This window comes from Anolis carolinensis, chromosome 6 (genome assembly GCF_035594765.1).
Source record: "Anolis carolinensis isolate JA03-04 chromosome 6, rAnoCar3.1.pri, whole genome shotgun sequence".
Taxonomy (NCBI): Eukaryota; Metazoa; Chordata; class Lepidosauria; order Squamata; family Dactyloidae; genus Anolis; species Anolis carolinensis.
Genome location: NC_085846.1, coordinates 93,500,433 through 93,526,562, shown reverse-complemented (window position 1 = coordinate 93,526,562; position 26,130 = coordinate 93,500,433). Strand labels below are relative to the sequence as shown.

At 37.8% G+C, this 26,130-nt stretch overlaps 2 protein-coding genes across 6 annotated transcripts in view; one reads left to right on the top strand and one right to left on the bottom strand.

The window, feature by feature from the left end:
• Positions 1-37: 37 nt before the first annotated feature.
• krit1 (KRIT1 ankyrin repeat containing) lies at positions 38-19,620 on the bottom strand. Its single transcript, XM_003221973.4, has 17 exons — positions 19,481-19,620; positions 15,689-15,805; positions 12,606-12,765; positions 12,145-12,237; positions 11,479-11,608; positions 10,512-10,755; positions 10,312-10,427; positions 8,340-8,483; positions 7,520-7,676; positions 7,236-7,343; positions 6,719-6,875; positions 6,032-6,183; positions 5,164-5,330; positions 4,603-4,690; positions 3,661-3,867; positions 2,279-2,395; positions 38-871 (listed from the first exon to the last, which is right to left on the bottom strand). The coding sequence occupies exons 2-17, from the start codon at positions 15,788-15,790 to the stop codon at positions 803-805; spliced, it is 2,211 nt and encodes a 736-aa protein (XP_003222021.1). The 5' UTR covers positions 15,791-15,805; positions 19,481-19,620; the 3' UTR covers positions 38-802.
• An 18-nt stretch (positions 19,621-19,638) lies between these two features.
• The window catches only part of ankib1 (ankyrin repeat and IBR domain containing 1), a 60,297-nt gene continuing 53,805 nt past the window's right edge, over positions 19,639-26,130 (top strand). For 4 of the 5 annotated variants that reach the window (XM_008112514.3, XM_008112513.3, XM_008112515.3 and 1 more), the window contains exon 1: positions 19,639-19,896. The gene's annotated coding sequence lies outside the window, so the exon portion shown is untranslated. The remainder of the gene's footprint in view (positions 19,897-26,130) is intronic. The other variant, XM_003221975.4, reaches the window with a different exon arrangement.

Below are 26,130 nucleotides of genomic sequence, written 5' to 3'. Positions count from 1 at the left end.
TAGAAGCAAAAAAGTACAACACTACTAAATACAACAATGGCTTAGTCAATATAACTTTATTTTAAAAAAAATACTTTTCATCAACTCTTATACAAATAATATTTTACAAAATGCTGTTCTTCAGAAAAATGAGAATAAATTAGAAATGTACTTATCTGATATGTGGAAAATGCAATACATTGCCCTCAGATTTTAAGATTTTGAGTAAATGTGTATCTGTATCATAAAAGGTATACCCTTCTTTTTTCTGAATATCAACTAATGGATGACAAAGGAAGCTTGTTCACTTCCCTCTTCTGAGGGAAGTTGAATATGGTCAATGTGACACTCCTTCCTTGGAAGCTATTGTTTTGTGGATTTCATACATATGCTAGACTGCAATAGTTTTCATGTACTATTACAGATGAAGCTTATGGCACTGAGCTTTTGTTAAGAAGCCTAGGAACAAAGGTTTTATAAACAAAATGAAACAAGAATAAACTTATGGCCCAATCCTATACATGTTTACATAAATGTAAGACCCACTATATCCAGTGGTGCTTAATAGCTACCATGCATTTCACTGTATTTTAATTTATCCAATTGGTTATATGTACACTTTTTCTACACAGATTAGTCTTTGTGACTTTAATAAAAACTTCAAAAATGTATAACAAAACAATTGCTGTACACTTTACAAATAACATTATGTTTGCATAAGATAACATATCTCATCCTGTACAATTAATGTGGACATTGTTTTTTTACATACTGTATATATAAAACTGCTTAACACCACAGAATCTGCAATTATTCATTCATTTCAGTCACTTCTTTCACTAGGCATCAGTTGACTGCTTAATTTCATCAGCAGTTTTACAACGAGACCTGCCTATAAACACAAGAGGAAAAAAAAAAGATTTTTCAAAAAGCAGGGCTGACATGTTATATGCTATGTAAACGTGAGTCTACTTGTATGAATGAGCTTTGGCACTCTTCCCTCCTCCAGTTCCTCATATCCCCAAAAGCCAATCTTGAGCGTCATGAGCCCTTCCAGAAAGCTCTGGAATATGATTCAGGAACAGCATACGAAACGGAAATTGTTCCTAATTAGGTGAAAGCAGGAATATGTTTCCTGCTTTCCCAGGTTTCTGTTCTACTATGATGCAGTATTTCTGTCTCTTTCAGATAATTCCTAGGTAGCTGCAAGAAAACCATTAGACAAGCTTTCTTTGGGGGAGTGAGGAAGCTTCACTCTCTAGTCTCTGCCTGTCTTCCAAATCATGTTTATTCCTCCTCCATTTCTTCTTGTTCTTTTTCCTGTTATCAGGTAAGGATTTAGTGTTCCATGACTACTATCTGACCAAATTGTCTTGCATCTCTACAGCACCCAAACTAATTTCAGGGTTGGAGTGCAGTCTATTGAAATTCACTATAGTGGGATGAAAGTGGCTGTTGAATCTTATAGCTGCCACTGACCCTGGCAGATACCCACAGACCAGACAATTTTATTTTGGGTTTTAAAAAATCCAGTAGGTCTCTGTTGCTCCAAAGACAAAAACACAACATAATGGATACACATTAGAAGAAAAAAGATTCTGCATTATGCAGAGCATCCTTAAAATAAGAAAAAAGTGCCTGGGAGGAGCAGATTATCAATAATTGGAGGTCTTTAAACAGAGGTTGGATGGACATCTTTCAATGGTGTTTTGGCTATGCATTCCTGCATGGTTGAAGGTTGGACTATCTAGCTCTTGTGGCCTTTCTAACTGTAAGATTCAATGAGTCTATGAAACAGAGTAGCAAGTAGGAGTTGATTCACAGAGTGGAAGTTCTCTACCTGAGTCCTAGGATATTCTTGTGTGTTTGTTGACTTTCAGGAGCAGCTTTGGAGAGTTGAAGTGGGAAAAGAAGCCAAAATGGGATATCAGACCAAACATTTCTGACTGGAATTTGTTCGTTATAATATCTCTCTACTGATGCTCTAGACCTCTTTCATTTGTCATCTCTCTCTCTCTAAGGTGGCATTTCTATCTATATACTGCTGTCTTGTGGTTGCATCTGAACGCAGCGGTATGAGGTTTATGGGCCTCATTTTAAAAATAATGCAACAAACAAAAGGGGTGGATTTATTAATTTAAACTATGGCAATATTTTAAGTTGGATAAAGAAGTGTACGTGTACCAAGTTTGGTCTAGATCCATCACGCCATGGGAAGATTTTGAAGAAAACAAACATACACACATACATATTTTCATTTTATAGATGAACTGGTGGTGGAAATCAATGGTCGTCTTACCTGTTTGGTATGGACTATAAAGCTCATTTTGTTTTCCAAACTATGTATTTGAAAACAAGCATCTCCATCTCCCAACTGCCACATAAAGCAACCGTATTTTAAACTTATGAGCAATGCCTGCAATAAAAGAAGAAACAAAATGTTTAACTATTCTATAAATGTGCAAACCTAATTTGCATTTCTGCCAATTGGAGACCAGGATGAGGCAGAATCTCATCTGCACTTGGTGGGGAGGAAATTCCTTCCTCCAGGCAATACTTGTCTCCTGAGCTCATCTCTGTCCTGTACTTTTGAACTCAATGCTGAAGAAGCAGATTCATTCTGCCGTGCGATCTTCACTACCAGAGAGAAGAAAAGAGAATTTTGGTGCATTTTAGAGCCCCAGCTTTGCTGCATCTTAGGGATTAATAAAACCATTCTTGCTAAATAATTTATATTACTGATACTATTTAATAACTGGTATTCTGACTCCTTTGGTGGGCAGAATATGGCCATTTTCCTCTTCCTAGTGTGACCAAGCATTAACTGAGGTAGAAGGGAACATTATCAGCTCTAAAGTATTGTATCCACATGGTTGCTTTAATGCTTGAATTTGGGAGGCGTGAATATCCTTATATAGAATATAGAACCACTTATTGCTTCTGCTACTCATGCCTTCTGATCTTTTTATCAGTGGACCAAGAAGACTGAACCATTTTTCTTTTAATGGACAGGGAAAGAGAGAAGATGAGAGAAAATTGCCTCTGTCTCTGTCTCTATGTTCATATGGCATTGAATGTTTGCTTTGTATGTGTACATTGTGATCCACCCCGAGTCCCCTTCGGGGGCAAGAAGGGCAGAATATAAATACTGTAAATAAATAAATAAATAAATGCTTACAAATTAATAGATCTGAGCCTTTTGGCAGATTATCTAGAACAAGATAGCAATTGGTTCACTTCAAAAATTGTATGAATTCTAACCTCAACTTCTGAATCAATGAATCTTCACAGACATAGCTAAACAGGACACAGACAGTAATGGAACTGGCTGCATGGGAAAAATTGTTAAAGTAAGCTAGGAGAAATAAGGCTAGGTGAGAAGGAAGAGTACTCCTGCAGAATAGACTTTACAAGCCATGGAATCAAATGTTTGCCCTTCTTTGTCTCCAGGGGTGATATGTGGTTTACTGGATGGTTTAGAGATAGCCACCGAGTTTGGCAATGGATGTTTGAAAAGAATAATTACTTAAAGGAGGCCAACAAATCTGTTGTTTCCATCTTGAGAAGATGCTTTCCTTTGACATTTCTGCCTATGTATACTCTGATTACTTCAGCTTGCCTTTGTACATGTCCTGTGCAAAAAGAAGTTCCACAGAATAGTGTTAAGGCCAACCAGCCTACCTTTGTTTCCATGTTGAGAAGATGCAATCCTTTTATATTTACGCCTACGTACACTCTGATGACTTTATGATTGCTTGAGCTTGCCTTTGTGAATACTTGTCCTGTGAAAAAAGCAGCTCCATAGGTAGGAAGCTCCCAGCAGTTCTGCAAAAACATGCGCTGCAGGTGATGCATCTCTTTGCTCACACCTTCACTAGTACTCAGACTCTAGAAAGATGACACACCCAAAGAAGATAAGGTTTTCATTGTCAATAGGATGCAGTTTACTTAGACAGAATAAAAAACAGACATGCATCTGCTTAAGAACAATACATTTCACAACATACACAGAAATTAATACAAAATATAATTAATTCAGAACTGGTACAGAATGAGTTATGTCAAAGACTTTCACAAGATTATAGCAAGGGAAAAATAATGATTAAGTTTAACTTTGTGCAGCATGAAACATGGGCAAGTCAAAAGATATAAAATAATACCTTGACTTCTCTAATATATTTTAAGTGAGTAAAAGAAAACCCAAGGTCTCTCTAGTAAAGGATCTGGTTCCACACTGGTAAGCCACATAGCTATGGGAATGTAAAAGTAGGATATGAGGACATGCCCTTCCACCAAACCCAAATAAAACCCTAATTAACTTTTCTCAAAAGGGAGTTTGTCAAGTCTTTTGAACATTCCAGGCTTACAATAACTCTCTAAACTGTGGTATACCAGAACTATACATAGCATTTATTATCAATTTGTTATGAATTTTTATAATAGAATTATATGAGAGTTGTTAATTTTTATTTCTTTCTTTAAAAAGTAATACACTAACAACAATGGCTCAATAATAAGCAATGGTCTATTTTTCCCTGTAATATTAATACTTAACAAATTCCAGAAATGATCATTTTAAAAGGAGAGGTCTTCTGCAATCTTGGTGCTATACAAACAACCTACCTTGTACTCATGAAGTATTCTATTTGTCCAGTGGGGTGCTTTACTTTTTAACTTGGTGATTGGTACTATAGATTTTAAATTTTCCTCACTGCAAATAAAAAGCAAAAATATGTGATTATTTTTTTTCTAGTGCAGCAGGCGTAAAATAAAACATCCTTGACTTAATCAAATGATCAGAAAAGAGGCCACAGAAAGAAACTGTTCTAAAATTTGATTTTTGTTTTTAATTGTTTGGATTTTAATTGTAATTGTATATTTTTGGAATTATATGTTGTTGGCATCAAATCATTGCCTGTTGTAAGGCTGCCCTGAGTCCCCTTTGGGGTGAAAAGGGCGGGGCACAAATGTGGGAAATAAATAAATAAATGAAGCAACATGCACACTTTATAATATGCTGACCTATCTTCTTGATCAGATAGTCATCTGCTGATCAGATGATCACTTGACTCCATCTATCAGAATCAGCAATAGCCACCCCACAAAAAGATGTCATAGACAGATATTTCAAAATAATTCTACCTTAAAGCAAGCCAATTTTGAAATAATTTTAAATAGACTTACTTTAGGAAGCCCTGCTTGTGTTTTTTACTTTCATAATTTCCATACACGATTTGCAGTAGCAGACTTGCAAGTGTTATCAGCTTGGCATCAGGTGAGGTGTAGAAACCCTTAAGCAAATTGTATCTCGCCTCATCAAACAAGATAAGAATAGCTAGTGGATCTTCAATCTACAACAAAATTAATTGTAATGCTTTTTATTATCACTAGCACCATTCAAACTTCCCTTGTCCAAAATTCCAAAGTCTGAAAACTTCAAAAAAATTGCCACCATTTGCCTGCTTCAACCTGAGGTTGCAATGCTATTGCTCCTCCTTGTTTGTTTTTCAGATCCTCAGTCTCTTGCCTTGTGCCTCATGTACAAAGCAGACATAATTCTGGAGGGAGACTGAGGATCTGTGAAATGACAGAAGTCATGGATTTCCACTGAATACTGTGCTTGGATTCCTGCCATTTCACAGATCATGGCTGGCAAGAGATCCCCAGTCTCTTACTAGCCTTGTGTTGTTCTCAAGCTATTATCTTATTTGTTCACTATTTGTGTTGCACATGAGATGTGAGGCTGGAGAGATTATGAGGATCGGTGAAACTGTGAGAGGCATATATGAATTGCAAATACAGGTATTTAAAAAAATCCAACATTTGAAACACTTCTAGTCCCAAACACTTTGAATAAAGGATATTCAAACTGTACAAATTAACTGAAAGGAATATATGGCAAAACAATGAGTCTTTAAAGCTTTACAGTTATAAATTCATCAGCTTTGTTTCTTCACACACCAGCTGGTGATGGGTGCAAGATCACAAGGCTGGCATGGATACTAAGTTCAATGTTACTGCTATTTCATAAAGGAGAACATAGAATGCCAACCTTTTTTTCAACCTCTAGAGGTAGTCTCACATCTCTCCTCAGAAAAAGCTGAGGAGTTTCTCTTTGAGGATCCAAATTTGTCAATTCAGTGAGTATGTCAGGCCAGTCACGAACATGCTGCAGAGGTTTATGATATGGCTTCAGCTGGAGACCTAAACAACAACTTTAATGTTAATGAGCAAACAAGGCAACACAGTATATTTCAAGTTGCATATAAATTATGTGTGAAAACCATACTATGGAGTGATTTTCTAGAAAGTCAAGTACTTTCTTCTCCCTTGAAATCAATAGTTATAAAAATAGTTCTACTTCGACATTAGATGTACATATGACCAAAAAAGGTTTTAAATTCACGCCTCTTCTCTCCCTGAATCATTAAGGCAGTGATTCAAGTATGCAGTACTGTATAAGTTTTTGTACTTAAAAGTTTACCAGGCTAGAATCTCTATCTGAGAAATAAGGGATAGCTGGGCATAAATGTTTTCCCATGTACTTTATCCAGTTCCCTATGTTAAAAAGAAGGTTCCCTTCAGTATTACAGTTCATCTTGTTGAAGAAACAAATGGAAGTTATTAAAGCAAAGTTGCAGAAGCCTACTTTGTTAGAGGCATCTATCTTTTCTGCAGCTCTTGATATTTGTGTAACGTATTAGAAAAACTAAAACATTCTTAAATTGGTATTACTTACTAAGGTTTTCAGAACAGATCCAAATAGTGAAGTACTGCTGTGTTTCTTGGGAAAGACGCATTCCTTCCATTATTTGTTGCACAGTCGTGTTGTTTCCATGTTTCAGTTCCACAGAGCGGTATGACCCATCCATTCGATAAATTCGAACTTTTTCATACTAAAATAATTAAATCAAAATGTGTAATAAGTAACCTGCCCTTCTCCACTTGGAGAATGAATATGCAGTGATCCCTCAGTGTACCTACCGTAAAGGGCAGCACAAAATCATGGATACATTAATTTAGTTAGTTAATTAAAGATTAACATGATAAATATTTATCTTATGTGGACTTCATTGAAAAACAGCACTAAAGTGCAGTGCAAGCAATTTTTGAAATTCCAATGCAAGCTTCAAATTTGAAAAATTATCTGAGTTTTGCAAAATAATTTTGTACAAAGGTCACTTGAAAATTCAAACTTTGGCAAGGTTTTCTCACTTATTCTAAATTATAAAAATATCTGAAAGGCCAAGACATACTTGTTTATTTAGGGCTTCTTTCAGCAAATTAGCTGCTTTCTCCCACTCATTTTGTTTGTTTTCCTCGCAGACATTTAGTGGCGTTCTTCCTTGTTGATCAGTAATGTGCTACAATGAGAAATAAGATAAATGTTGAAATATGGTTTTACATTAATGCTCCACATTACAGTGCATCCCTTGTAATCTACATGTTTATTGTACTGTTCAAGAAGTTGAGAGTCATTGTATTGAAAAGGCAGAATTATATGGGAAATTGCACAATCACAGTTACAAAGGCATCTTACTCTGTCGATCTCTGGATGGTTTAGGAGAATCTCAACAATGTCAGCATGCCCCCCTCCAGCTGCAAAATGAAGAGGAGAGCTGAGCTGTCCATTCAGTAAATTTGGATTGCACTTTCCTTTTTCTAACAGCATTCGTGTGGCTTCAACCTTCCCATACCTACACAGAAAGCAGGCAGACATTTCAGGTCTTAGTCCTTCTTACCAATGAAACTTTCAACACTGTTAACTCACTTAGGGTGTAAACTATTTCCTTTCACATACATGTGAGAAAGGAAATCTGAAGCTGACTCCAGATAATGGAATCATCAGGTTTGATTGTATTTCATTTTTGAGGCAGTTAAACCTGATGATTCCATTATCTGGAGTCGGCCTAAAATTTTGGCCTTTCTACGTTCCCCTTATCTTTTTAAAAATGAAGTACAATGAAGTACTCAATTTATTCCTAATCTTCAGTTTGTATTGCTACAAAAATAAAACAGCTTGTATGATCGATTGCGCACCAAGTACTAAGTACAATTTCTGCTTTTCATATTGCTTTGTTTCAAAATGCAAATCAATACCAGGAAGATCACATGAATCAAGTTTTTCTCTCTCCTCCTCCACAGTGAAAGAGTATCTGTGCAACTTTCTCCTGACACACTTTTTCCCACAGAATCCAATGAAAACTGAGCTAACCCCCAGCGTAATCTGCATAGCTGTGTCCTCTGTTCTGCTTGTTGAGTACACTGGAGAATGGTTGTTTTTTTTTTTTTTACACATAGATCATTCTTATTAGGACTCTATTCCTTCTCAGCTCATTTGCACAAAGTCCTGCACTCACCAGCATGCATAATGAATAGGTGCCCAATGATCACTGTCCAGCTGGTTTACTGAAAGGTTTTCATCTAGAAGCTGGCTCAATAATTCAGAATCTCCTTCACAAGCACTACGATGAAGAGGAAAATCGTCCACCCACTGACGTTCCCTACGAGGAATGTTGAAGAAGATGCATTATATCAGTAATGTTATATAACTTGTCCAATTGAAACATCCTGAGAATGGTAACATGCACAGAATAATAAATGAGTCAGCTTTCAATTAATGCACATGAACAAATTTGAACTTAAACCTATATTATACTTTACTAGCTATGCCCGGCCACGCGTTGCTGTGGTGAAATATGGTGGTATGGGAAAAAAAGTATTGAGGAATTGGTGGTAGTTAAGGTAAAGGGTAAAGGTTTCCCCCTGACATTAAGTCCAGTCGTGTCTGACTCTGGGGGTTGGTGCTCATCTCCATTTGTAAGCTGAAGAGCTGGCGTTGTCCGTAGACTCCTCCAAGGTCATGTGGGATGACTACATGGAGCACCGTTACCTTTCCACCGGAGCAGTACCTATTCATCTACTCTCATTTGCATGTTTTTGAACTTTAGGGTTGGCAGAAGCTTGGGCTAACAGTGGGGGCTCTCCCCGCTCCCCCAATTCAAACCTGCGACCTTTCGGTCCAGAAGTTCAGCAGCTTAGCGCTTTAACACGCTGCGCCATCAGGGGATATTATTTCCTAAAGGTTGTGAATATACAATATTTTTATTATTTTTTGTCTGTGTTAGCTGGCCCTGATTGTTTCCTTTGTGGAATTTCCAATTTCCCTGCTTTCAGAGTGTTGCTCTTTATTTACTGTCCTGGTTTTAGAGATTATATTGTTCTGTATTATTCTATCATAGTAATTATTTCATATTAAAGTAGAATCTCGCTTATCCAACGTCTGGATTATCCAACGCAGTCTGCCTTTTAGTAGTCAATGTTTTTGTAGTCAGTGTTTTAAATTCATTGTGATATTTTGGTGGTAAATTTGTAAATACAGTAATTACTACATAGCATTACTGCGCATGGAATTACTTTTTCTGTGAAATTTGTTGTATAAAATGATGTTTTGGTGCTTAATTTGTATAATGATTACCTAATTTGATGTTTAATTGGCTTTTCCTGAATCCCTTATTATCCAACATATTCACTTATCCAACGTTCTGCCGGCCTGTTTATGTTGGATAAGTGAGACTCTACTGTATATTGATAATCTTATATTATCTTCTTAGAACTGGATTATATGAGGCCCCTTTTTCACAGCTGTATAAAATGCACACTGAAGTGGATTATATGGCAGTGTGGAGTCAAGATAATCCAGTGCAAAGCAGATAATATAAGATTATAAATGGGTTATATAGCTGTGTGGAAGGGCCTTGAGTCTACACTGCCATATAATCCAGTGCAAATTAGATAATCTGTGGAAGAGGCCTAAGTGAGGTGTAACTCTGCCTGTCCCCTGGGCTGAGTGGGTTGCTAGGAGGCCAAGTGGGCGGAGCTTAGCCTTCTAACTGGCAGCAATTGGATAAAAACAATTATTCCTCTCCCTCTAATTAGGACTTTATTTTTCTTTTCTTTCTGTTGTATCAACCTAGAGGCGTGGATGATGGGTTGTGTTGTCAAATTTCGAGGTTGGGGGGCCTGTAGTTTTGTCGTTTTGTCGGTCGCCGGGATTCCATCACTCTTTTATATACAGTATATATATATATATAGACAGACATAATGCACTGATGGCATATTTCATACTGGGAGGCAACACACTTTGAAGGGGAAATTCAAAGGCTGTTCACTGCTTTGATGGTGGGCATATTCTTCCTCAAGGTACCTAACCACTTCAGTAACTCTGGGAGGGCTAGAAAAAAGAAACTGATATGGAAGTTGTCTAAATAAATATGTTGAGACCTTACAGACCAGTGTAACCAATATAGATAGATATAGATAACATAGTACTTGTCTTCCATGACACTGCTCATGCTGCGTTGCCACTTTTCACGTTTCGGAATCTGTATTTTGGAGTAGTCTGGGGCTCCAAGTCCAAAGTATGGATTTATAACCACTTTGTCCACCTAGAAATACCACATGATAAAATGAGTACATATCAAAGAATATTAAAATCTAATTAATATCAATTCAGTGTTTCTTCCTCTTACCCTGTTGGTATACTGAAGATCAGACCCAAATAAAGGGTTGTAGATACAGACATCTGCCTTCTCGAGTGCTAGCATTTTACTTTTGATTTCTAGTGCAGTGTATCCCATGTGGAGAGAGCTCTCTGTCTGCCCAGGCTCAACTGCATATGCAGGGTTAGTGACATTTGTTTTAATCCGCTCTAAGGGAGAGGGTCGGAATAAAGCTGGGATTGAATGTGACTGGGAATGTCTTTCTTCCAACCATCTACAGAATGGAATGGACAGATGTATTAGCATAGTTGATGTGGCTAAATATTAGCAAACTATTAGAATGGGATAATGTAATATTATACTAATAGTGATATAATTTAATTAATAAAGATATACATTTTCTAATTCATCATTTAAGTATTGATGACCAATACAGTCTAATAGGTGTTGGCACAAAGCTAAAGATAGCACAAAGGCTTTAATTCTGTGTTAATCTTTTAAATAGGTAAAATAATAATAATAATAATAATAATAATAATAATAACACAAGTGTTCAACTTGTGATTCTGTGATATGAAATCCAGCATATCTATCTTGTTTGCTGTGTCAGACTATGTTGTTGTGTCAATAATAATTCTTTATTTATATCCCTGTTTTCTCCCTAAATGAGACCCAAAGCAGCTCACAACATTTTAAAACAATACAAATCAACCATACATAAACAATAAACATTAAAATATCAGATCTCATTTGTTCCCATCTAAACATGGTATTTGAGACCTAGTGAACTAAAAATATATAGTTGCTAGAAATACAATTTCTTGTAAGGAATTAATCAAAAACCTAAAACCAAAATTCCATGTCACTGATGTCTATTTTAACAATAATAGAGAAAACAAGATCCTTTTCTGAAAAATTATGGTACGAAAATTCTTTGGTCTTTAGTATTTGTCTAGTTTTATTAAAATGCAAATAGTTCTACTGAAGCATTTCTTACTTATCCAAATAAAGTAACATTCTAGCTGTTAGTGTAGCAAAATGAGAGCTGGATTCACTGCAAACCCTCATGATATCTTGTAAGCAATAGAAAATTGGGCACCCAGGACTGTAGGTATACTTTGTATTATCTACAAAAGAAAGAAGATGTGTTTAATAATCCAACCATCACTTTTATCATGTTATAAAATACTGGCTGTAAGAAATGACAGTTCATTTTGATTCCTATGTTCCAAAAGTACATTTCTCCGCAAATCTTCATCGCAGCCTCTAATTTTCACCATAGTCAAACTGCTGTATTTTGTAACTGGAACAAATACAGTTTTAATTTCAAAAGCCCGTATTAGTTGTCAGTGTAATTCTGTATGGACTTTGGCTCCTAAACCTAACCAGTTATTGAATAGGAGATTTAATCTATGGCAACCAGCATAACTCTCTTCTACCACCTCAGACAGCGCTGCTATTTTTTTTTCTTATGTTAAATAATGAGCCCTTTAAATATTTCATCTGAAAAAGCCATATATATTTCTTTTATATAAGCCGTACTCATTGAAACTAAATACTAAGAATGAGAATTACAGAATTCGTGTACATTTTGGGAAAATTATACTGCTGTTCTTTAAATAAATGTATATATCTTTCACACAAATACATCTATAAAATTTACCTTTTACTACTGTTGGCACAACAAAAAAGGATGCATCCTTTCCTGCCTTCTCACCATCAAGAGGAAATGTCTTCATTAACAGAACCCGTTTTCCTGTACATAATAAGTTTTTCACAGTTAAACACCTGAAATTACTCTTTCATATAGAGTCAAAATCTATATTATTCACAAAAGTTTTTCCTGACCCAGACTCCCTCTTCATCAACATTGACAAGATCAAAAGAGTTTTTTCTTGCAGTAGAAACCTTTCTCCAGCACTCCTTCCATTGGCAAGACTAAGAGCTTCATCCTCCAAAAAAAAAAATAAGACCTTTCTATTTCAGACAGCAGTTGGAGAATGCAAAACGATGTTTTCTTCATTGCGCTATGTGCCATCAGCAATGATACAGGAAGAAAGCTCTAGTTACAGTTATGTTGTTTACAAGAAAAACCAGAATGCAAGAGGAAAAATATTTCATTACCTTTAATACCTTGATTTCCTGGTGAAATTGGTTGGGTGGTTTCCAGTATAAAATCCAAGATGCTTTGGGTTACATCACAACTTCCTTGAAGTTTAGTTTCCAGTAACTTTTTCTTTCTCTTTTTCTTATGCCCTTCAATGGGAATTTCAAGCAACAAAATCTTGGAATGATAAAAGTAAACATAAGTTAAAGACAAAGTAGATATAAGTTTACAATAAAGTATAGAAACAATATGGAAAAATTATCAGTTTTCTCTGCAAACTCAACAAATAAAGTTATACCTGTTTAGTGTTGAAAGAAAATTGGAAAAAGTGAACTGACACTACTCCTTTCAAGAGATTCACTAAAAGCCAGTTACATTGTCTTCATTTAGTTATTTTAGACTTAAATGTTCTATATTCCAGAAGGAATCTGTGTAAAGCACATAGATTTTAAGCAGATTTACAAAATATGAAAATGTCATGGCATGGAACAATATTAATATTATGCCACATAAATAGCAGGCTACACAATTGTATAAACAATAAATGCTAAATTTTCAGTGCCCCCAAAGAAAGAAATACATAGCCCCACCTGTGCAACTTAGTTGAGCCACAACTTGGGGTGTGTGGATTGCTCTTTCACATGCCCAAGAATGAGTATTCACTGGGAAAAGCAACACCTCATCCTTCATGGACAGTAGAGGTGCAATCCATGAAGAATGGAAATGCTAATGGTCTCATTTTTCTTTGGGTGTGTGTCGCTGCCTGAAAAGCGTTACAGAACTCCATGTTCAAACATCACTTCTGCAGACTGAAATGTATTACTCTTAGTGTCTTAGAAACATTCATCCAGCATCCTTGCATATGTCCTCAAGAAATGTACAAATCTCAAAGAACTCAGTTGTAACTATAGATCTGATTGAGAGAGTCCATACATGTACAGGCCTTGACTTCTTGCCACAATCATAGCACAGAATCAGACATTCTGTTATTCTTGCTAACATCTGATTAGAAGCTCTACCTCCCACAGACTGAAGACTATAGGAGACAACAAGTGATTCTGTTTAACTATCGCCTATCTTCTCTGTAAATTTGTACATTTCTCCTCATATCCAGCACATGCCAGTTTTTCCTGTAATGTATGAGTGTAAAGAGTTAGCCCAAACAGCTCCAAGCAACAATTTAGGCAGAAAGGTTGGCTCTATTGTGAGTGATGGTTTATAGAAAATGCCACTGTTTCTGCAATTCTTCTTGTTGAAGTGACTGCTACCAGAAACACAACCTTTTACATTTAATATTCTTAAATATACCTGATGTAATAGTTGGAACAATATATCTGTGATCACATGGATACCAATATTTAAGTCCCAAGTTGCAAGCCCATTTAAAACCCTTGGTGGACTCAACACTGCGCCTCTCAAAAATCCTGTTACGTCTAGATGTGCTGTCAGTCTGATCCCATCTGTAGCCACAATTGTTGAGAATGCAACCACTTGATACTTCACACTGTGTTGGGATGTAATCCTTTTCAAATTCCTCCTTGCAAAAAGACCAAAGCTACTTTAACCCCTACATATTCCAGGCACATTGTGTGTTGTGCATCACCACTTAAATACCTTCCAGTTATTCCGTAAACCCTTTACATAGATTTCTTCTAATGCTAAGAATATATCTATCACTCAAGACAAGTAACTTAGTCCTCTGAGTTGCTTGCATTCAATGCCTGCAGTGAATTTTAGCCAAGGAGGATTCAGAAGAGTAATCAGAACTTGAGCAACAGATCAGGTCTCAGAGGAAGTTGAAGTAAAGGTCTCTCTGCCATTTGTACTAATTTGTACTAATTGTGGAAACCACATTACCCATACACCACACAAGCTTTTTCCATTCTTATTTTGGACAAGTTTTGTTAAAAAAAAATCAAGCTCTATGTCTTGTTGAAATTACAATCTTAGTAGTGTCACTACGACAGCATGAAACAATTCCATCGAACAACATTACAACTAATAAAACAGTAAAGAATAATTTATCAGCAACTCATATGGTGCATTTGTCACACCATGGCTTTGAAAAGCAGACAAGAAATGCTATGGTCAAGCAGATGATGAAGAATTATTTTGAGCAAAACCGAATGCTACATGAAATAATCTTATATGATACAGTCTTTAAGTACAGAAAAAGATGAAAACAGTCTATAGTACCAAACATATAGCTTGGTATTGTATACGCTGACCAGCAGCAACCCTCCAGTGTTTCATGTGAGTCTTTACATGCTCTGTCTGGACATAATAATAATAATAATAATAATAATAATAATAATAATAACAACAACTTTATTTTTATATCCCGCCCCATCTCCCCGAAGGGACTCGGGGCGGCTTACATGGGGCCAGGCCCGATAAACAAATAACAGTAACAAAGCAATAAAACAATTATCCCAGTAAAAAACATCAACATCAACAAAAACAATCATTAAAATCAACAAGCAGGATACAGTGTTAAAAACAGGAGACTAATTCGTAGATCCCAGGCGAAATGCAGAGTGTTACGAAATGGGAAAAGGAAATCTCAAGTTGAATGGACAATAAAGTGCGGTATAAAATGGCAAGACAACAACAATGGGACTATTATGGAATGGACAGATAGACATGAAACTGAATTTGAAAACCTCAGTATGTAAAACATGTGATCTGCAATTAATCACCACACATGAAAAGAGAGAAAAGGTCAGTGCTGCCTCCATGGGTCACTGCCATTTTCCAACCAAGACATTCAAAAAGGCCAGAAACTGCATTGCAGTAGAGAAAGTAAAGTGGGTCAGTATTTCTTTGGCACTCTCCCAGGTTCTTCCCTTTTGCTGCCCTACTAAGATAAGAGGATGGTTCCTTTTTTGATAAGAGTTAATGTAGAATACTTAAACTGACCCATTGGTAAGTCAACCCAGTGTTTGGGGTTTGAATTTTTAATGAAAATTCCAAGAATTATACACCCAGCACTTGTAGTCATGAGTATATCTAGCCCTGGCAATAACTGTATGCAATTACAGAATCTCTCCTCTCCTCATGCTATTTCAGTTCACACTTTAAAAAATAAAAATAATTTTACCTCATATGATTTAGCACGATATTCACGAGAATTCAGGCTTGCAGTATTCTTTGGACGGATTACAGCCACATAAGCTTCTGTTACAGTCTCTGGGTTTTCCATGATTCACCAATATTTCTTTGTAAGTGGTAAAATTAAGGAAGAAAACCATGAGCAAAAAAAATTATTTAGTTTGAACAGGTTTGTAATAAAACAGCTAAGAAACTACAGCTAAGAACTATAACACTTCTCGACTCTCTCTTTTGCACAAAGAATACAAAGCTGCATTTGTGTTCCAAATATGGTATTTTGAGGACTGGCCTGAAATTTCTAAATAAATTTCACTATATTTTTCAAACATACGTATTTTTAAAAACCAAGAATAATTCAAAATAACCTACAAGAAATGAATAACGTGCTATAAAAATGTGTCCACAAACAGACAAAAGGCCTTGCTGGTCAGGAAGTGTACACGCAGAAGAGAGCTGACTTGGGTTTTGAGGCTGGATCAATATTTAGCTTTTGGGGTTTACCTTGCAGCTTGCAACAGCGAACTGGGAAGTGGGTGCACTGAGCTGAAGAGATTACATCATTTTCAGTTTTGAAATTACCAGATGTGCGGGTAAGAACAAATCCCCTCTCTTTTTTTTAAAGATACTGGGTAGGGTAATTTTGGATTCACCCACCATATCCCTTCCAATAACTGCTGTGCTAATACAGCTTACAGCAAAATAATTTGCAACACTTTTACTATCACATAAACTTTTATGGAATGAAATCCAGTTTATAAGATGCTTGTATTATATTGGGTTACTGATAATATATACATGATTAGATGAGGGAATTATAAACAATGAGGTCAGAAATAAATTAAATAGTAACTTTAATTAACAGGGTATTCACAAAATAGTTGCTAGGTGATAACTGATGAGTTATTTAAAAATGCCATGTGATTTTTAAAAACCTAGTGTAAAAATCAATTTATTAGTCCAAACTAAAGTAGATCCAGTTTGCTATTAATGTTTTTCTGTTTCCATAGTAAATTCAACAAAGTATTCCCCACAAAAATGGGAGTCGTAACATAATCTGTTCATCCAACTGTTCTAAACATTTTTTTTTGTGGAAGGGGTCTCAGATAACTTAGTTCAAAGCATATATTGTGGGATTATCTGCCTTGATATGATGGGTATGATACTTGGCTAGGCTGGCTTTTAAACTGTGGCCCCTTCCACACAGCTGAATAAAATCCCACATTATCTGCTTTGAACTGGAATATATGGCAGTGTGAACTCAGATAATTCAAAACAGATATTGTGGGATTTTCTGCCTTGATATTCTGGGTTATATGGCCATGTGGAAGGGCCGTGAGATAATTTAATGTGTGTTTTTAACTGCTTAATTTTAACTTCATGTCATATAATGTCTGGTGTTGTAACTTAGTTTTTGCCAACCTAGCAGTTCGAAAGCATGCAATACAAGTAGATCAACAGGTACCGCCTCGGCAGGAAGATAAAAAACATGCCAGCAACAATGCAGACATGCCGTCAACAAGATCGGAGATGTCTATGGACAGCAGATTCATTGGCACAGAAAAATGGAACAAGAGCACCTCCCCTTGGGTGGAGTTGAGTATCGCCTCCAGATGCTGGAGATAAAAAGGGGAAGGCTTTGACCTTGTCTGTGTATTGTATGCCATTGTTGTTGTGTAAAAGCCATTGAATCTTTGCCTTATATGTATGCTGTAATCTGCTCTAAGTCCCACTGGGGAGATAAAGCGGAATGTAAATAGTGTATTATTATTATTACTTCTATGATCAGTTAAAACCATCTAGACCCCATCTATATTGACCACTGGATGCAGCTCCAAGCCGATTTTGAAACAAAAGTGTAGATTATTCTATAGCAGGCATGGGAAACTTGGGCCCTCCAGGTGTTTTGGTCTACAACTCCCACAATTCCTAACAGCCGGCTGTTAGGGATTGTGGAAGTTGAAGACCAAAACACCTGGAGGGTCCAAGTTTGCCCACGCCTGTTCTATATGAAATATTGGAACCCGTTGGAGGCCACAAACACTATACAGCACTGGTGCACTTTAAGGGCTTCCTTTGGTTAGCTTTTATGGGAGTTTGTTGTGAGTTTTGGAGCTAGCTTCGAATCGCGCAAAGAGATGGGGCAAACTGTGGGCCCTTCCACACAGCCATAGAACCCAGAATATCATGGCAGAAAATCCCACAATATCTGCTTTGAACTGTGATATGACACTGTGGACTCAGATAACCCAGTTCAAAGTAGATATTGTGGGAGTTTCTACCTTGATGTTCTAGGATGTAGGGCTGTGTGGAAGGGCCATGAGTCCCCATGGGGAGATGGGACGGGATATAAATAAGGTTGGATTGATTGACTGCAGATCTTAGGAAACTACAGTAGAGTCTCACTTTTCCAAGTTTCTGGATTATCCAAGCCATTTTTGTAGTCAATTTTTTCAATATATCGTGATATTTTGGTGCTAAATTTGTAAATACAGTAATTACAACATAACATTACTGCGCATTGAACTGCTTTTTCTGTCAAATTTGTTGTATAACATGATGTTTTGGTGCTTAATTTATAAAATCATAACCTAATTTGATGTTTAATAGGCTTTTCCTTAATCCCTCATTATCCAAGATATTCGCTTATCCAAGCTTCTGCCGGCCTGTTTAGCTTGGATAAGTGAGACTCTAGGTAAAAGGTAAAGGTTTCCCCTGACGTTAAGTCCAGTCGTATCTGAATCTGGGGGTTGGTGCTCATCTCCATTTCTAAGCTGAAGAGCCAGCGTTGTCCGTAGACACCTCCAAGGTCATGTGGCCGGCATGACTGCATGGAACGCCGTTACCTTCCCGCCAGAACAGTACCTAGTGATCTACTCGCATGTTTTTAAACTGCTACCCTGTTTCCCCTAAAATAAGACATCCCCAGAAAATAAGACCTAGTAGAGGTTTTGCTGAATTACTAAATATAAGGCCTCCCACGAAAGTGAGACCTAGCAAAGTTTTTGTTTGGAAGCATGCCCGTCGAACAGAACATCAGAGCATGCAGGATTGGTAAATGTACATACCATAGATTGTTGTACATAGAAATAATGGTAGTAACAAGAAAATTTGGATAGGATTCAGAGTTTGTCTGGTTATGCTGATTTGCGATGACAACTACTGTACAGTATATAATAAATGTTCATTTTTTTTGTTCAACAATAAATGTGAATTCTTCTTCATGGAAAAATAAGACATCCCCTGAAAATAAGACCTAGTGCATCTTTGGGAGCAAAAATTAATATAAGACACTGTCTTATTTTCGAGGAAACACGGTAGGTTGGCAGAAGCTGGAGCTAACAGCGGGCGCTCACTCCGCTCCCCAGGTTTGAACCTGGGACCTTACGGTCTGCAAGTTCAGCAGCTCAGCGCTTGAACACACTGAGCCACTGGAGGCTCCATGAGACTCTACTGTATAGCATTAAACCTTGGCAATTAAGGGTCCTTCCACACAGCCATATAACCCGGCATATCTGCTTTGAACTGGGTTATCTGAGTCCACATATTCCAATTCAAAGCAGATAATGTGGCATTTTATTCAGCTGTGTGGAAGGGGCCTAGGCCTCAAAAGCAGATACTGTGGGATTCTCTGCCTTGATTTTCTGGGTTATATGGCAGTGTGGAAGGGCCCTGAGTCCACACTGTCATATATTCCAGTTCAAAGCAGATAATGTGGGATATTATTCAGCTGTGTGGATGGGGCCTCAGTCCTTCTAGAGACCCTCTTCTTTCTTTTCCTTACCGGCGCAGAAGCCTTTTCCTCCTGACAGGGCAGCATCCTCCACACTCCACTTCACTTCCCCGCCCCTTCAGCCGGCGACTGAGGCGGCAGATCCGTTTCCGGCGCGGCTGCGGAGGAACTTCCAGGTCGGAGGCCTGGGCCGTTGATGTGACGCCGCGGTGGTCGTGGTTTTGGAGGCTCCCGAAGAGGCGGTCCGCTGAGAGAGGAGCCGAGCCAGGCCTCTCTGGGCGAAGCCGGGGAGGAGAACAAAGGGGCCTCTCCCAGGGTCTTCTGCAGGAAGCCCAGCCCTGTCTCCCTCCCTCAGGAGAGAAGAGGCAACCGTGCCAGGCAGTGAGTGAGTGAGTGAGAAGGCGCTTTCCCTCAGAAGGGCCGCTTCGTGGATGGACCAAGGCGGGCTCCGGGGAGGAGGGCCTCTTGTGAGTATATTTGGGAAAAACCGTTTCTTTCATTCTGTAGAGTTCCTTCGAGTCTTTTTCTGCAGCGACCATTAAGGAAGGAAAGGAAATGGGTGCTTTGCCCAGGCAAGAGAATGCCCATTTTGAAACGAGTGCATCTACACCAGGTCTGGGCAAACTTTGGACCGCCAGGTGTTTTGGACTCCAACGCCCACCATTCCCAACAGCCTCAGGCCCTTTCCTTTCCCCCCTCAGCCGCTTAAGCGGCTGAGGGGGAAAAGGAAGGGGCCTGAGGCTGTTGGGAATGGTGGGCGTTGGAGTCCAAAACACTTGGAGGGAAGACCCAAGTTTGCCCGTTTGACACCACTTTTAACAGCCACAGCTCATTGCTATGGAATCCTGACCCAAGAGATGGCAAAAGACCTCATCACACTTGGATCCACTTTAAATCCACTTTAAGGAGAGGGTTTTAAACAGCTAAGCCAGACAGGTCCTGGGCCTCACCAAACTACAAACCCCAGAATTCTGCAGGAGGCAGAAACCGGATTTTTAGTGGATTCATGCTCTAGTGCAGTGGTTCTCAACCTGGGGTCCCCAGATGTTTTTGGCCTACAACTTCCAGAAATCCTAGCCAGTTTACCAGCTGTTAGGATTTCTGAGAGTTGAAGGCCAAAAACATCTGGGGACCCAGGTTGAGAACCACTGCTCTAGTGTGATGGGGCAGCTTGTAAAACAACAACTCACGGGGCCTTATAGCCATGGCAGTAAAAAGTAGTCTCAAGCTGCATTCATTCTGCAGCATAGAAATGCCATGTGACAGGAAAAGGGGAGGGCTTCTTTTCATTTTTCGTCTTGTTCAATTTTTCAAAATCACATGCATTCCGATTACATCAGGCACACATAAGAAATCAAGTAGTAACAGAAAGGAAAAGGGCATACTAAATTGTGTTGTCGAAGGCTTTCATGGCCGGACGGGCTGTATGGCCATGTTCCAGGAGCATTCTCCTGACATTTTGCACACATCTATGGTGGTTATCCTCAGTGCTTGTGAGGTATATTGGAAACTAGGCATGGGAGGTTTATATATCTGTGGAAGGTTCAGGGTGGGGGAAAGAACTTTTGTCTGCCTGAGGCAAGTGTGAATGTTGCAGTTGGCCTGCTTGATTAGCAGTGAAAGTATTGTCTCACTGGACAGATTATTATTTTGAGAGTATTTCAGAATTTGCTCAAGTTTTTATTAACAGATCAAAAACATACAAACATAGTAGAAAAGAAACTACTATCGCAGGAGCATATAAACTATGCAGACTACTGCATTGTTTAGAAATGACTTCCAACTCCCTTTTTAGTTATAGATCCTAATATCCAATTTCTCTGGTGAGTATACTGGGGGATGTTGAGCTAAGTAAGACTTGGGGAAATGAAGTTGTTGTGATTCAGGCTCAGGGATGCCTGCTTTCGTGTCATTAATTTCTGGGAGTTGCTGGAGAAGAGAAGGTACATACATTTTGTAGAAAGAGAGTTTCCTGAAAGGATCTGCAGTAGCTGGCAGGCAGAAGGAAAAGTCCTCATGGATTTAGGCAGACCTCTGGTTTCTGGGCAAATGGAGAATGGAGTTGCAACTGGTTGTCACTTTGTCATCTTTCAGGAGAGAGTACACACATTTCATGCAGATGTTGTGTCATGACAGATCTCTTTTAAATGTGGGATATATATGTGGTAGTTGGGGAAAGGTGTCTCCCTATGTGATGGAGCTGAGCTGGTCCAGGAATTTTGGAATCTGGTTTCAGAAGTGACTATTTGAGCTCACACAGAAAATCAGTTTACCATGTAAAATATAGCAAACCGCTTTCTCTTATTATTGCAGATTCAATGAGTGATGAATTCGCCCCTGCCTTCCACATACATACCCTCTTTTCTAGTGTAGATGCACAGGCAATTTTAAGCCTTTGGTTCTGCATTGGTGATTCTGACAGGAAAAGAAAATTAACAAGATTTGTTAGAGTGTGTCCTTTTATATGTGGAAGAATAAATACAAAACCAATGCTAAATACAGTATGCCCATTGGGTTGTTATCCACTCAGTGTTTACTTGTCAAGTTAGGCCTCTTGATATAATTAGTGCAATCGTAATCTTGTTTTTCCTGGATTGTACTTCTACAAATGGATAAAATGCAGATTGTGGTCAAGATCATCTACACTATAGAAGCTTTTAACTTTCACTTGCAAAGAGTGCTGGTGCCTCAGCAAACTATTAATCCCATGATTCCATAATATTGAGCCATGGCAAACTGCACTCATTCTACAGTGTGAATGCATCCTAAATAAAAGGTTGTCATTAACCTGTTAGGGCATAGCCACATATGTCTAAAAAGCCCAGTAGCTGTTTTTCAGAGAAAGAATAGCTTTGGGAAGGTGATTTGGAATAAACCTGTGGTAGATGGAGTAAAGGTTATGTTCTTTTATCCATATCCACCTGTATTCCAAAAACCCCTCTCAAAGTTGGCTATTTTGGCTGAGAAAAGTAGCCACCTTTTTATTAGGTTGTTGCTTTTGATCTAAAAGGCTTGTGTAGTGAGGTTGTTTCAGGCACACCTCACCAAGTAGATTTTTCTTTTGGCTATGGCCTGAGTCTGCTTAGACCAGTGACACAATTGCTGTTTTTTTTTAAATCTTGATGTTCTGTTCTGTTTGGCATTAAAATGCCAAAATTTATTTATATAACATAATATCTAGTGAAAAGGAGACCCTTGGGAGACATGTAGCAATGGTGGCAGGGTTTAACTACAACAAATCAATAGCTGCACTGCCTGTGAAGATCACCTCATGAAAATGCAAAAGTTATCCCTGGATCTCTATATCGTATAGAATTTATGTCATAAAGCCAGAGTACCATTCCCAACTCTGTGTCAAGGCAGTCTTCATCTGGTTCTTCTTGTTCATCTTCTCACAGAACTAAATTCTGTACTAATTACACCTCTATATTTAATATGATTAAACATTTCAGTACGTGTGAATAGTTTAGCCAAGGTGAAGTGCAGTCTGTAATGCAGTTAAGCTAGACTTCTGTGTTTTGTAAACATGGAAGACGGAATGTTTTATTGCCTAAACATTAGTCTCTTTACCAACATCAGCTATAATGTTAAAGGAGCATAGTTGTCATTAGACTTAATGGCACAAACATCAGTTAATCAGATTCTTTTTTATTAGATATGAAGTTTTAAAAGCAGATTTAAACCTGTCCAGCTTTTACCATTCGTGATACATCTGTTAGAAACATTGCATGTTGTCATTAGTTGGGTACATATACAGGAACTAGTAATGCTTTCAGAAAATTACTAGCAAAATGTTGCAAAATAAAGCCTTAAGTCTCAGTATTGCAGAAAAGGAATTGAATTTCTATTTAGAATCCAAATGAAAACAATAACAAGTCAAAAGTGGGATACAATTGGGACATATGTGTGAACTCCTACCAGTAACTGATTAATTGAAGGCAAGAGGAAGAATGTGTGTTCACCTCTGACAATAAACAGCTATTTCCTGTAATCAGCTAATTACTTCTGAGCCCAAATGTGATAATATTAAATCTTCACATAATATCTAATTTAACAGTATCATACTGGAGGTTTCCATCTGTTAAAACATTGGTAAATGTCCAATCTTACATAATGTTTGGGGAGATTGAAATGCTCTCTCACTGGCTTCTGGATGCTAACTTCTCCTGTCCATGCCATAATAAATCTGTTAAGGTTTAGCTTGCCACGGAATTCTTGCTTTTGGCTGCAGCAGGCTAACATACTGCCCCTCTGTTATTTACTATAAAAATAAAATGTACTGTGATTTTTTTCATACTAAAATTTAATGACCAAGGACACTACACAGGAGCAGATGAGAATAAATCTTTATAAACAAGAGCTTTAAAAGGAGGCAGTGCTCGTCTGGCCACTTAGAAGACAAAGTTTAAAGAATATTGTGTTGTATAAACAATACATCTCACTTTGGCTTCCCGGTTTCTCAAGGTAGTGTTACATTTTAATACTTTCACTCCTGAATGCTCATTCACAATGGTACAAACTTATACAAACTTTACATTTTCCACACTACTGAAAAAAAAAGCCTTTTCCAAAGGAACTTATTTAAATTAAAAGTTTACTATGTTTGGGAAAGAAGCTGGTGGTAGAATGATTTCCTATTCCCTTTGTTGGGATTAAATGGAACATTAGGAAAACTATTATAATTCCACCAATCTGAATTTCCAGTTTGTATATAGAGAAACTTCTCTATTACAGAAGTCAGTCTTATGACACAGCATGCATTCAGACAGGGAGCATTGTTTAGAATGGAAGCACATGAGTACAGTGTGATGCATCTAATGGACAAATATAGTTCACTTGTAATATTCAGTTCATCTGAATATTCTAGCAGAGAGGAAGTAGATGTCTTTATTTATTATTTATTTATATTTAGAGTATTTCTATCTCACTCTTCAGCTACAGAGGCCCTCAGGACCCTTCCAGACAGGCCCTGTATCCTAGGATCTGATTCCAGGTTTTCTGCTTTAAACTGCTTTATATGAGTTCGTCCGGTGCTCCATGCAGTCACGCCGGCCACATGACTTTGGAGGAGTCTATGGACAACGCCGGCTCTTCGGCTTAGAAATGGAGATGAGCACCAACCCCCAGAGTCAGAAATGACTGGACTTAACGTCAGGGGAAAACCTTTACCTTACCTACTGTCAGAAAATCTGGGATAAACAGAAAACCTGGGATCAGATCCTGGGACATAGGGCCTGTCTGGAAGGGCCCTCAGAGTGGCTTACAAAACATTAATTTGCTCAGTTATCATTGCAAACATAACTGTGCACTGAACCTTAAATGCTAATAAAATGTTTTGTATAATTTGTTCATCTCTTGAAGATCTAAAATCTCTTGCTTTTTTGAACTTGCTAACATGCTGACAGGTGTTCAAGGGCATTTGTTGGAATGCTAGCTATGTGACCGATCTCTTTAGTCAGCTGAATAGCTGCAATCTTATATCTGCAGGGTTCCACAGACTTAAAATTTTATGAAGTACCAATATATTGTGCAACACAATGAATTAGATTATAAAATCAATTAAGACTAAGAGTATATAACAGATATGAAGTCATTTCTAAAAATATACAGAATTATTCCACTATTCATGGATTTGATATCCATGGCTTTTCACTTACCCACACTCGAAAAAATATTCCCCCTCCCCCCAAAATGCTTGTGGGCATCTCTAGGTCTACCAGTGCAATTCTATGGTATGCTTCCAGCCAAAATATAGTCAAAGTATAAGAGTCACTATTATCCATGTTTTCAGTTATTGATACCGTTGTGTCTTAAATCAAGTATATCTTATCAAAATTATGAGATCACAGATGACATGTTTCCTTTGATTTTGGAGATATAGTATATATCCCCTGTATATATGAGGGATACATTCCTGAACGTAATGTGGAAATATAAAACCATGGATAATAATCAAGACTACTGAAATGAATGACTTCCACCAGAGATTAAAATAGATTCACCCTGGAGGACGGCTAGTGGAAGCATGCCCTAGGATCACCTAGGGGACATAAATTCACAGAAAGGACATGTTTGGTGGATGCCAGTACAGAGGTTGTGCCGTATTTGGAAGACAAGAAGGAATCACATTTCTGCAATGGAACCTTACACAATATACATATTGCAAATCTTTATGAGTTTATTCTAATTTGGATTCATCATTAATTCTGATGAAATACATTGAATTTCATGTTGAATTTCTGGCTTTTATGTAATGTAGGAGTCTGACTGAAGTGGTAAGTAGGTAAAACAATAGACTAGCTGAAGCGTATGCATTTGTTGTGAATTACTTTTTAAGTCCCAATAAATTAATGACTGCTTATTTCTTAATACCCATACATAGAGCCATGCTGTAAAAGAGCTACATTTAATTAGCAATAGTTTATAATGAATACAATAATAAATGTTGTGCAAAATACTTCATGCCAGCTTTTGAAGCTTCGTTGGCTCCTTCATCAGTCAGAGTTGTTCAAAGGCTAATCTACACCGACCATTTAATGCAGTTTCAGATTGGTATTGAAAAAAGTGGTTTTGCTGTGTTGATGATTCCATAGGGAATCCTGGAACTAGTTTGAAACCCAAATGGTGATTACACAAATCACAGAGACTGGTGCATATTTAGGGCTTTGCACACTTTCATGGGTGTTTGTTGTCTGGCCACC